General features: G+C 34.1%; 1 protein-coding gene across 1 annotated transcript; it reads right to left on the bottom strand.

The window, feature by feature from the left end:
- Positions 1-267: 267 nt before the first annotated feature.
- LOC110885408 (regulation of nuclear pre-mRNA domain-containing protein 1B) lies at positions 268-8145 on the bottom strand. The gene is made up of 8 exons (XM_022133098.2): positions 8054-8145; positions 6274-6383; positions 5515-5762; positions 4676-4837; positions 4430-4577; positions 3100-3239; positions 2739-2774; positions 268-1127 (listed from the first exon to the last, which is right to left on the bottom strand). The coding sequence occupies exons 2-8, from the start codon at positions 6350-6352 to the stop codon at positions 474-476; spliced, it is 1467 nt and encodes a 488-aa protein (XP_021988790.1). The 5' UTR covers positions 6353-6383; positions 8054-8145; the 3' UTR covers positions 268-473.
- Positions 8146-12701: the final 4556 nt, after the last annotated feature.

The following is a 12701-nucleotide window of genomic DNA, read 5'->3' as shown; positions in this document are numbered from 1 at the left end:
ATTTTGATCATTCGCCAAATGTAAGACAAGACTATCTTCATGTACGTACGTACGTACCGGTGGAGGAGGAGGAAGTGTATAAGAAACAACACCATGTTTCATTGTGTTGGTACGTCTTGAATCACTTCTTAAGATACAAGAAGTGAGACAAGACGTGCCCAAAGCACATTGTTCAAAGCAACTTGGGCTTTACAGACCATCGATATCAGTCATTGGTGTAAATCATTATGTTTGTTATACATAACCAACCAAACAATAAAACAATACTTGTATGAAATGGAAGTAATAAGAAATTTATAAAAGGTAAAGACATAGTTGACTTGCAGTGCAGTTATACCCACCTAGAATTTAACAGTATATCATCATCATCGCAAAATACAAGCCAGCCAAGCATAGGCAAGTCAGGATGTTATCAACTGCTAAGTATTTATGTCTAGAAACCTTCCTATTAATATACAAAACAACAAATCACCTCACTGCCGGGGCACAGGTGGCGGTGGCGTAGGCTGATTGTTTTGCCCGTAAAATCCAATACCCGGAGGCCTATAGTATCCGCCACTAGTCTGAGACTGCTGCTGCTGCTGCTGCAGAGGCGGCTGGTGGCCGGGCCTCATCATCCCCATTGCAATTTGTGATGGCAAAGGAGGCGGCGGCGGTAGGCTGCTAGGACCGTACGCATACGGTATTCCACCCATCATTAAACCAGAAGAAGGCTGAACAAACTGATTCGCCGGAGAACTTGATGGTAGTGGGGGAGGTGGGGGTGGAAATGATGTTTGGATATTATTAGTAAAATAGGCTGAAGTAGCGGGATCGGGATTGGTTAAATCTGAAACCGGCATTGGTTTTTCTAGTTTGGGTCTTTTTTCTGGAGGAAATATAAGACCAGAATTGAATGCGGATGAATTAAAGCCGTTGCTGATTGAGGCGGCTTCCTCTGCAACTAGAGAAGAAAGAACGGATGTAAGCATTTGTGCAGAGGATGCTGAAGCTGCAAGTTTTGCGGCAACTGCGGCTGCAGCTGCTTTCTTGCTGTCTTCTTCGGTTACATGTTCACCGCCAGGAAGAGAAGGTGAGGCCAGTTTCTTCCTCAAATTGGCAGCATCGTCAATTTGCCGTCGAGCAACCTGCAAATTCATTAGGATCTTTAGGGTTTGCTTCAATACATATAAATCAACACTACACATATTTACTATAATGTTACTCCTTGTACACCCAAAATTTAGATAATAAAAAAGTGTGTATGATTTAATACATAAAAAAACCTCTATGTACAACCTAAAAAGCCACCTGTAAAACCTAAAGAAGCACAAAATCTACATGATACACTCAAATGTTGATGCACAACTAACCAAGCTCTACATACAATAAACAGGACTCGAGAAACAACAAAAAAAAAAAACAAATACACAAATTAGAAAAGTTTAGGTTCAACTTTATTAAAGATTATGAAGGAAAAATGTAACTTGGTGAAAGTGATATAAGAAAAAGAAAATAGAAAGATAATAGGTAGGAGGTGGTTTAAGTTTCTAAACCCTAAACGAGTAAACAGTCATCACTTGCAATGATGACAATATTGCTATTTTTGTAACAATAGTTTCTGGTATACGGAAAGAATGTGATGATGAGATCACTATTGAAACTGGAAATGGAAATAATAAAAGATATATTTGGATCGTGAGTCATCGTAACGACTTATTAAAAGGTCAACAATCTTAAATCAATATTGAGCATAACGTAGTACCTAACAGAGATAATTGTGCAATATAAGGAACTGAAATGAGAAAAAGAAACTACTCTAGGACTCGGATAGACATCAATCACTATACCCTTGCCTTAAAGACAGGACTAGGGTATCAACACACTAAGGTAGATCAAAAGTAGAAACAATAGTTCATTCCAGCATATGTTCAGACTAGGGATGTTCACAGTTCGGTTTGAACGGTTCAGTCGGTTTTCAACGCCTTATATACTTCAGACAGAAAATATACATCTGTCTCCAGATACAATTTATCATTAAAAAAAGGTATTTAAACCGAGGTATACATCAATGATACTTGAAATGTGCTCTGGCTGGGTATGCTTTTAATGCCTCTGAACTCACATTCTACGCTACACATGAATGCAGTTTGTTTAGTGGATCCCCTCATTCCATAGTACAAGATGCAATTGCAGATATTCTTTATCTTACCTTAATTGACATAAGAACTTAACTACACAGCCCCTATACGTTGGCGTTTCTTTAAATAAATGATGCTACACATGATATTTTTCTCATTGCCATTGGAAAACAAAAGAACCATTTTAATGTAACATGGCGGATGGATTTCAGGGATAGCTATGGCTCTAGAGCTAGCACATTTTGAGTTTCTTCAAGATGTCATTATGAAGAAGTAAAACGCAAAAAATAGATTTTGTTCAAAACTAAAGTTGTGAACAGGTAAATTGCAATTGCAGATTACGGTTTACCCTGGAAAGAATTTTCTCATTTCCGTGAACTTGAACAAAAAACATGAGATGTTAAATTTGAGAAATCCAATTAATGAATAATACCGAATGTGAGTTAACATGAGTCATATGAATAGACTATCATCAACCTAACGACTAAAGAGACTAAGTAAGTAGATTATTTGAAATTTTGAACCTAAATAAATAAAAATAAAATTATAATAACAACAACAGATTAGAGCATGGAGGGTGAAGGAAGCGAGAAAGGGAAAGAGAGAGAGAGAGTATACTTGCAACTGATTGTGAATAACATCCAGCTTCAATTCCTGAAATACAATATCAGCAAGAAAAAAGCTTATCATTTACACCACAAATCACCTTAAGCAATAAAAGTAGCTCCTTGCAAACCAAAAGTAAAAGTAAATCTTTGAGTTTGCTAATTCTAACATTCAGCTTTTAATATTATTATAAATATAAATTCCCAATAAAGTTTTAGGTTTTTAAATTTTAGTTTGCTCTTTCATTGTAATGCTATTTAATTAATGTAACACTTCTTGATTCATCCATAAAGCAAGTTAAGTCATTCGACAAATGAAAGCAAATTAACACTCTGTTATTGAGACCGAAGGAGTTAATAATATGCAATCATACTTGATCCTGGAGTGCTTCTTTAAGCTGGGAAATCAATGAAGTCCTACTCCTTTCTGCAGTTTCAAGTTGGTTGACACAATCTTGAAGTACATTTTCCTGCTCCTGGATTTCATCTAGCAATGAAGATCCCGGTACAACTCCTGAACAACACAAAACATAAATGAATTCCTTAAAAAGCCCATGTTACACAAATGTCTTAAAGTTTAGGAAGCGTATCAACTATGCAGTTAATATCAGTGGGATATCGGTTACCGGCCCTTCACAAATATCAGACCGGCATATCTGTTCCGATGCGATATTTGACCGTTATTATGGATGCCTTTGTTAATGCAGAGTCGGAGGAAGACTCCATGGCTTACGATTAGATCATGTTTCAAATATTGGCACTTTTCAGTTTTGATATTACTATTAACTAGTGAAACACCCACGCTACGCGTGGGAGTTTGGTCGGTATTACTACGTTATCGGCACTCGTTATAGCAACGGGAAGAGAATACCCCAAAAAAATAAAGCCGATATGCCCAAAAGGATATGAACTTGTCATTTACATCAATCGTAAACTATAAAAACGAATAGTGGTGTCGGTTCGTAATACTAATATCGGTATCAATGTTGTTAGGTTGTAATCAATACGGTTCGTTACGGTACCGATATGATACCGACACTCGTATAGATTATAATACCACAATTACGTATTCATCTTTTTTTAAAATTGATATACGTTAATATAGAAAAAATAAAGTACATGATATATTAAATATAACTAAAAAATATTTGCTTTTGTATCATAAAGTTTATTAGAACAGTTAAGAAAAATAAGTAAATAACATAATAACAAAAAGCAAAAAAAGTAAGTAAGTAAATAATATAATAGCAGAAAGCATATGTGTTGTGGGGGAAATCAAAGAAAACAAATTGTAGTGGTGAAATCCAAAATTTAGATAGATGACTGGCGCAAAAGAACGATGACAATTGATATATATAATAATATTATATATGTTTTACGTTTTATATGTTATATGTGTATATATATAAATTCTGCATGATATTAAAATTATCGATATCCCACCGAGATAACCTATTATCTCAAATATCCCAATATTTGATTTTGGACCGCTATAACTGCAAAGCGTATCAATGAAGGAAAATAGTAATTAATATTAAGCAGCCTGCATCACATAAATCATAAATCAAGAAAATATACTTAAACCTAAAATCTTGTAAAGTGAAATAGAGTGATAGAGAAGGAAAAGATGCATGTAATACGTAAGAATCATTGACCAACAGTCCAACACAAACAAATAAGATAATGAAGATATATTTACTTTACCTTGACTTTCAATATCTCTCTCCAAATCTCCGAACCTGCGAACCGCACTTTCACAGTTGTTTAACGCGGTATCTTCAGTAGCATTCTCATCATGTACCAAATGGAAAGCAGTCATTATCTTTTCGGGGAGACCTCCAACAGCCAATTTCTGAAAGTCCATAACGTAAACAAAGTTTGATACCGAATAATGAATGAAGCCAAAAGATATCCCAATATGTCAGGAATGAAAAAAGATATGGTACTCACAAGTCTTAATGAGTTGGCATCCCTTTTCACTATTTTGATCGGGTTAGAGTTGGAGGTCTTTCCATTGCTAGTCAACTGAGTGGGAGGACTTTTACCAAGCATTTCGTCTTTCAAATTTTGAACACGCGACCCAAACACCCTCCTTTCGTCCCATATGCCAACCTTTTAAAGTAATGATACCACGTTGTTCAAAACGCATAATAGTGGTCGAATTAATAAAATAGATATGGCGTATAGCAGGCTACAATACATAGTTGTCAATAGCGAATAGTGGTCAATAGCGACATAACAGCGCCTGCTATTTCGTGTTTAGCGGAAAGGTAGTTAAAACTTTAAGAAATAAAAAAATAACTATTTATAATTTTTATAAAAATATAATGTTAATTTTATACTTTTTATGTATAAATTCATAAGTTTAAAGACCAAATGTAAACTAGTGAAAATAGAGGGGGTTAAATGTTAAAATACACAAACTGATATGACACTTTTTATGTAAAATTTTACAAGTTTTAAGGACTAAATGTAAACTAGTGAAAGATAGGGGGTTAGGTGTTAAAATACATAAGGTTATTTAACCCCAAAAAGCTAAAATCGCAAGAAACACGCAGCCGCTCTTCTTCCTGGTTTCCGGCGGGTTTCCGGCAGAAGTTGCAGCACCGGCGCCGGAATTCGTCGTCAGAATCAGGCTATAATCTCGCTATGGAGTCACTAATTAACAGATTGCGAGATATGGGCGATACGTTATGAAGCGCTTATTGACAACACTGCTGCTATACTTTGTTAACGCAATTGAACGTACATGCAAAAGAAAAGACGATTAAGATAGAAAAGGAAACTACCAGTCTTGATGCTGCATTCTTTCCATTGTCGTCACCGTGTTCGATAACATGCTTGAGGGCGGAAGGCATGACTTTCCAGAATTCATTTACGAAGTCGCCGCCCTTTCGCCTACTATTTTGCAAAATGTCATTGGCCAAATACAGAAAAGAAACATGCTGCTCCCGCTGAGCAGATTTAAATGATTTATGCCATATTTCAACAATCTGTTTGGCTTTCTTCCTTTGTAAAATACACGAACGAGATAATGCTGATTTAGAATGAAGGTAAACCATGGAGACAAGACCAAAAAAAACATTATATCATGAGTTCAATGAGTAACACAATAGGACAATGTTATTGCAATCTATTGTTTGTATAGAAATAATAATGTAGGTAGGACAAAGCAAATGTAAGGACTTAACAGCCTAAGTGCCGAAGGAAGTCAATGTTGAATAACAAAAGTCAACTTTAAGAACAAAAAGTTCAAGTCTTGAAGATATTGAGAAAGCAGACGAAAACACCAGATACAGATATTAAAGTTATAGCATGACGAAAAAAATCCACTTGACTTTTAAAAATAATGTGTTAAATGTATAAATAAATCCATATGCCTCTATTCGGTTAAAAAAATTCAATTCCACCACTAATGATTCGCTTAAACTGGACATGCGACTATAGCCACATGATATATACTTGAAATACTACTTTTGATGGAGTATCAAATAACGGATGGTTAACAAAATTAAAGGTAACAAAAGTAAAGGTCATCAAAAGGATACACTCTATACTTTGTTGAGAGCTGTTGAGTTTAAACAGCTTGTCTGATAACGCCTGTGCATCAAAAACATCGTCACTCATCTTGCTAGCTATGTAACTAGATTCAAAGTTCCTGCAAATCATAAATAAAAATAGTGATTAATATCATAACTTAAACTACGCTACTCAACTTATATGGAACAAATAGGTAGCAAGTAGCAACCATCAAAAACACGGTAAACACAGGTAAGAAGAAACATCAGCGTTTGTCAATACGTCAGATTTTTAGTTATATTCAGTTTTTTCTTTTCTTCCTCTCCATGAGCAACTAAAAAATATGTTTACTACTTCCCCTAAAGTGAGTTCATACCATGACATAAAGCAAGATATTACGTTATTAACAATTTAGCATAGTTCTTAGTGCTTACCATTATCAAGTGCTGACACAAAATTATGCATCATGAAGCACAAAATGTTGAAGCATGTAACATCGTTGACGCATTCCCTCATGGCCATACCATAATAATGACAACAAAAATAGAATGATAAAATAAATCTTATACTTCTATTCCAGATTAGTTAGCACAGGAATAAGACAACGTACCCTTATTTTGTATTCCTAAGGAACACTTTTTTTGCACCCTACAAATACGCAATGATAATTACACCACACGTATACTCATTATTTTGCTAAATTCTATGGTTTTGACCCAATTGTTCTACCTTCATTTTCAATCTTCACAATTTTCTAATTTGTATTTTGTGTGAAAATAAATGTCAAATAAATCATTTTGTTATCTTTACAGGATTCTTCAACCAAATTTCCATGGCTTCATTTGAGATCATCTTTACAGGATTCTTCAACCAAATTCCCAATGAATTGTTTTGGCAAACTTTCTAGATTAATGTTGTTGTATATAAGTAGTGTAAACACTTGTGAGTTGAAATTTTCGGTGTATCCTCCACTCAACAGCATGGCATATTTTTGCATGCATAACAGTTCATCTGTACATAATTCACTTTTGGCATTACAGATCTAAAAATTGGTGTTTAAATATAAACTGATACGAATTTTGTAGCTTTCTAGTAAAAAAGGAAGTATTCTGATATCAATACAGTGTTATAAATTAGAAAAAAAAAAAAACCCCTGATTGGGGAAGATAGACATAAGCCACTACAGTATCCCTCATACAGAATTTTCAGCTTCCTTGTACTCGTAAATGTCAAATAGCCTCGACTTGCAAAAGCCAAATATCGGGGCTTAAGTGTTAACAAAATGCAACAAATCAGAAGCTAAAAAGCCCAACAAACGATCCGATCCAATCCTTGTCTTTACAGACAGGTCAATGGTAATTCAACCATAACATACATTTAATGACCCTCCCCCATCCACAACAAAGGTTGCTTCCAAAGCCATAAAAAACTGTGATGCAAAGTCATAACAATGACACGAACGATGCCTAGGTTGATATTCTAGTACTACTGAAACTTTTGGTAAATTTTTTGATGCACATCATTTGGTTTAATGACCCACAAGTGCCACGTTGAAGATCCTGGGTCCCAAATGACGAAATCTTTTTTATTATTATTATTAGTATAAATAATGAACTCTTTCTTACACTGCAATCTTTGGTGAAACAATGAAATACATATGATCCTAATTTAGATTATTTGAAGAAAAGACGTATATGATCTATTATTCTAAGTAGCAAATAAGATAAGATATATAATATAGGAGCACAGAGGTTCGAGAAAAGCGAAATCACAATCAGAGAGAGAGAGAGAGAGAGAGAGAAAAGGAACCTGCAGCAGATAAAAGATGAGCTTCCTTCGCTGATGATGGAGAATACAGGAAGAACTGAGTTAGGGCTCAATCGAAGCCACCAATAACCCCGCACTATAAACATATAATAATAAGAGTAAACTTCCGTTTTGCTCCCTGTGGTTTGGTCACTTTAACGGTTTTGCCCCAAACCTTTAAAAATAGCCATTTTACTCCCTGATGTTTTGGTTTTGTTGCCAGTTTGCTCCCTGCGGGGAGCAAAATGGAAAAACAAACAATTTGGATTGAGTTAGAGGCGGGGAGCAAACTGGCAAAAAACCAAAACATCAGGGAGTAAAATGGCTATTTTTAAAGGTTTGGAGCAAAACCGTTAAAGTGACCAAACCACAGGGAGCAAAACGGAAGTTTACTCTAATAATAATTATCAACTTTTTATTTTGGGTAAATTACATTTTCCATCCTTTATCTTTTATGTTTGTATTGGATTGCAATAGATGTACTTTAACTTCAATAATTACAGTTATAATTCTTTATTTGTAAAACTCACTATCCTTTAACACTAACATGGTTACTTTTTATTGTTAAACTTACTTATATGAATTGCACATGAGGGTATAATTATACTTTTACCCATTTATAACAAAAATATAATAAATAAAACACTTAATCTATATATTTATATAGTGAGAGAAAGAAATAAAAAGCCTTATTTCATATTCATCACATGCCATCATCTACCATCAACTCCACCATCCTAATCCAGCCACCACCGTCTCTCTCATCGTTACAACTTTGTAACAAGAAATTTAAAGTAACTAATTTATGACAAAACCCTCGAATCAGAGACGTATCTCAACGGAGGTTCGCAGTTGTGGCCGGTGAAAGGGACGTTGGTTTCAACTGTGATTGTGGTGGTGGCTTCGGTGGAGAACAGGCGGCGGTGGAGGAAGGAGACCGGAGCTCCGACGAGTTAGAGCCATGACGATGGTGGTTTTTGGTCAGATCTGACTCTTTTGAAGATCTTGGATCTGATAGAGAAGATGTCGATGCGGCGATTGGACATATGTATGCTCCAGATCTGAGATCTGGTTGGGGGGTACCTGTTCAAGAAGTCAAATTACTCGTCAAGAAAGTAGATCGCCATTTGTTATTCCATATCTGAGATATGTCTGAAACTGTTGATTGATCTTTTTAATATTAAGGATAAATTAGTTAATTTAACGTCATTTAGCTAAAATAACGCTATCCATTATGATAGTGAAATATGTAATTTCTCATAACTAGAATTCAAAATCATAACATGAACACACCTTATACAAATATTTTTTAATTTAATAAAAGTAGTTATAAAAACTTAGGAAGATAATAAAAAGAGTAAATTACTTTTTAAGTCGGTGTTTTATAGTAGTTTTAACCACTTGGGTCTAAAATCAAGAAGTTTAACGCCCTGAGCCTCTAACCAGATATTTTATAACATTTTGAATCCAACTTTTAACACTTGTACTTTTGATTTTGGACTCAAGTGTTTAAAACCATTAAAATACAGGAACTCAAAACATTATAAAATAAAAGATTAAAGACTCAGGGCATTAATTTTTATTTTTATTTTTATTTTGGAGTCAAATAGATTCAAAAAGTAATATACTCTAATAAAAATAAAAGGGCAAATTACAATTTTCATCGTTTATGTTTGTATTGAATTGCAATGGATGTCCTTTTACTTCAATAATCACAGTCACAATCATTTATTTGTAAAAGTCATTACATCCTACGTCCTTTAACACTAACTTGGTTAAAATGTTCAGTTAAGTCTATTCATATAAGGGCAGTTTGATATTTTTACTTAATTATTTACAGTATTTAATAACTTATTATGAAAATAAATTACCCCTCTCTCCCCTCTTTCTCTCTCTCTCTCTCTCTCTAAAAGCTTAGAATCATATCCAAAATTCATCATAATCTGATCAATTTCATAGCCTCTTTTTACTTTCTTTGACTTTAACCTCAAACTTCTTCTTTTATTCTTCAGCATAGTTCTTTCCCTTAAGCAGTCCAGGAATGATGTCAACACACCATTGACACCTTCTATCAACCCAACCAATGAATCGACAATCTGATTGATATGAGCAAAATGCAACATATAAATTATATCAAATATGTAACGCTTGGTATTTTGGAACTCTCCTTATTTAGAAAAGTTGTTTGTATTTCTATTTACGGAAACTTATATTTTCCCCCGTAATCGTATTTCCTTTCCAAACATTGTAATCCGAGGCTTTGATCATAATAAAACTCGATCATTTTATACATTGTGTTATACATACTTGTTATATACTCGTTGCATACTTATTATTACGTGCAAACATTGATACATACTCGAATACGCAAACTCATACTTGATATACTTGCACTCTCAGTTTATACATGCATTTACTTATACATTATACATATACATTGCACTTGTGTGCTTGAAACACTTAAAATCGGCTAAAATACGCAAAAACGGAAACTTTAACTCTTCGTACAACTGAACTCTTCGTGCAACTGAACCCTTCGTGCAACTGGACCCTTCGTGCAATTGGGAATTTCCCTTCGCACGAAGATACTCATTCGCCCCAAACCCACTCGCACGAAGCACTGTTTCAACCTATAAATACAACCCTTCACCCTCACTTCACACCTTCCACTCACTCCAAAATTCTCTCAACTTCTGGCTTTGTGCACGACCAGCAGATCATTTCAGCAGCTTCTAAGTGAGTCCAAACTCATTTTCCTTTACATTTTCATACTTGTTTCTCCTACTTTCTTATACTTTTTATACTTTTTGTCAATCCTTCATAGCTTGGTTACACTCTTGGATGTTTCACAGACTTGCCTTGGCAGTCTGATGTTGTATCTCACCTTATTGAGGTCCAAGACAAAGGATGAAGTTTTGCTTTCAGTTTTTTTTTGGGTAAAGGGTTACCCCGATGAATTTTATAAATGAACCAATAAGAACAAGGGTGTGTCAAAGCGACACACCAACTAGGCTTGGTATGGAAGACAAAACAAACAACCAACAAAACAAAAAAACATCCACACAACGTATCAAAAACTAGACACAACCACGGCTAAAAACAACTCAACCGAAACTCTACACTGAAACAAAACTTCTAGCCCGGATCAGGTTGATAGTTTTGCTTTCAGTTAAACTTTTATAAAATATCATTTCAGTCTAATGTTGAATCTCACCTTATTAAGGTCCAAGACAAAATGTATAAATACAAATATCGTAATTCGTGTGGTGAAATAAATATAGTTTGCGTGATTTCAACTAAAACATAATATGAAATATTTGTCATAAATACATATATATTATGTTTGTAGTTGACTAAAAAGCGCATGTAAACATTTATTCATTACTTTAATCAAAACGAATGTCTAATGGCGTCATGTTAGAATTTTAATATAACAAGTCTAGAAATTGTCATAAAATGCATGTTTGTAAGTTTATGAAAATCACTTGAATATATGGTACTATAAAGTATATGTTTAACAAGTTATTTATATTTAGTGTATAAATACCATAACTCATATACTGTGATGAAATACCTATTTTTACAATAAATATCTCTTAAGAGTCTAAATAATAAAATATAACTAAAATAGTTGTTAGAATATATCTAAAAAGTATATAATGGTGTTTTATAAAAATGAATGTCTACTAGTCCATATTCATTGAAAGGCGTGTATATATATATATATATATATATATATATAATTCATCCATGAATACATATATTTAAAAGAATTTAGTTTTATAAATTACACAAATAGTCCTAAAAACCATTACTGTCACAGCCCCCGACCCCTACACTGGGAGCGGGAGCCGCGAGCCAGTCAAGTGGTATCGGTGTTTATAAATATGCAGGGGAAAACTTTCATCAGGACCGTAGTTAGGAAATATTTATCAGAGTTTATAACACCATATTTTTATAATAAACAAGTGGGATAAAACCTATGTTTTATTTACAATACAAATTATAGGGATAACCCCCAATTATTGAAAATAAAGTCTCATTTTTATTTAGGTAAATTTTATAGCCACTTTTCTAAGCCTTCGGTGCTCTCCAGCTGGCTTCTATTAACTTCACACTAAGTTATCTGAAACGCATTTTAAAAATTTTTATCAGCAAGAAATACTGGTGAGTGCATCCCAGTTTAATCAAAACAATTTTATCATTTTACAGTATTGAGGGCATCCGCAATTACATTTGTTTACATCTACCAAATTACCACCCACGGTACTGTTAATCCTGACTTGTGGTCATGTTATTAGTCTTAGTATTAGTAACAAGTAATGTATACAAAATCCCAACATACCGACAATAATTGTAGAATCACAAATACTCAGTCACTATTAAATATATTTTAAAACCATTGAGGTTTTGTAAAAAAAATTACAAAAAGAGGAATTGCTCACTTTTGTAGACTTAGGTATTTATACAGGCTTCCTAGTAATATTATAACTTCCTGTTGCTTCTCCTAGTTATTATATATTAAATTTAAACAATGTACATGTGTTAGTAAGATAACCCAAATTACATTAGTCATACTACCGAGACAGAACTCCAATGAACTGAGTCAGGCATAGCCTTAACATGCGTTACGGAGCCCTAGATCAATCTG

Source organism: Helianthus annuus, chromosome 10 (genome assembly GCF_002127325.2).
Source record: "Helianthus annuus cultivar XRQ/B chromosome 10, HanXRQr2.0-SUNRISE, whole genome shotgun sequence".
Lineage (NCBI taxonomy): Eukaryota > Viridiplantae > Streptophyta > Magnoliopsida > Asterales > Asteraceae > Helianthus > Helianthus annuus.
The sequence above is the reverse complement of the archived record's forward strand: the minus strand, read 5'-3'. Positions and strand labels throughout refer to the sequence as shown.

What these genes read in the sequence shown, in the direction of transcription:
- LOC110885408 (XM_022133098.2), bottom strand. Translation starts at nt 6,352, where the DNA reads ATGAGTGACGATGTTTTTGATGCACAGGCGTTATCAGACAAGCTGTTT. An exon ending in AGAATGCAGCATCAAGACTG is followed by an intron (nt 4,838 to 5,514) that starts GTAGTTTCCTTT and finishes TTACTTTAAAAG; the next exon opens with GTTGGCATATGGGACGAAAG. An exon ending in GAGAGATATTGAAAGTCAAG is followed by an intron (nt 3,240 to 4,429) that starts GTAAAGTAAATA and finishes TGTGTTGTTCAG; the next exon opens with GAGTTGTACCGGGATCTTCA.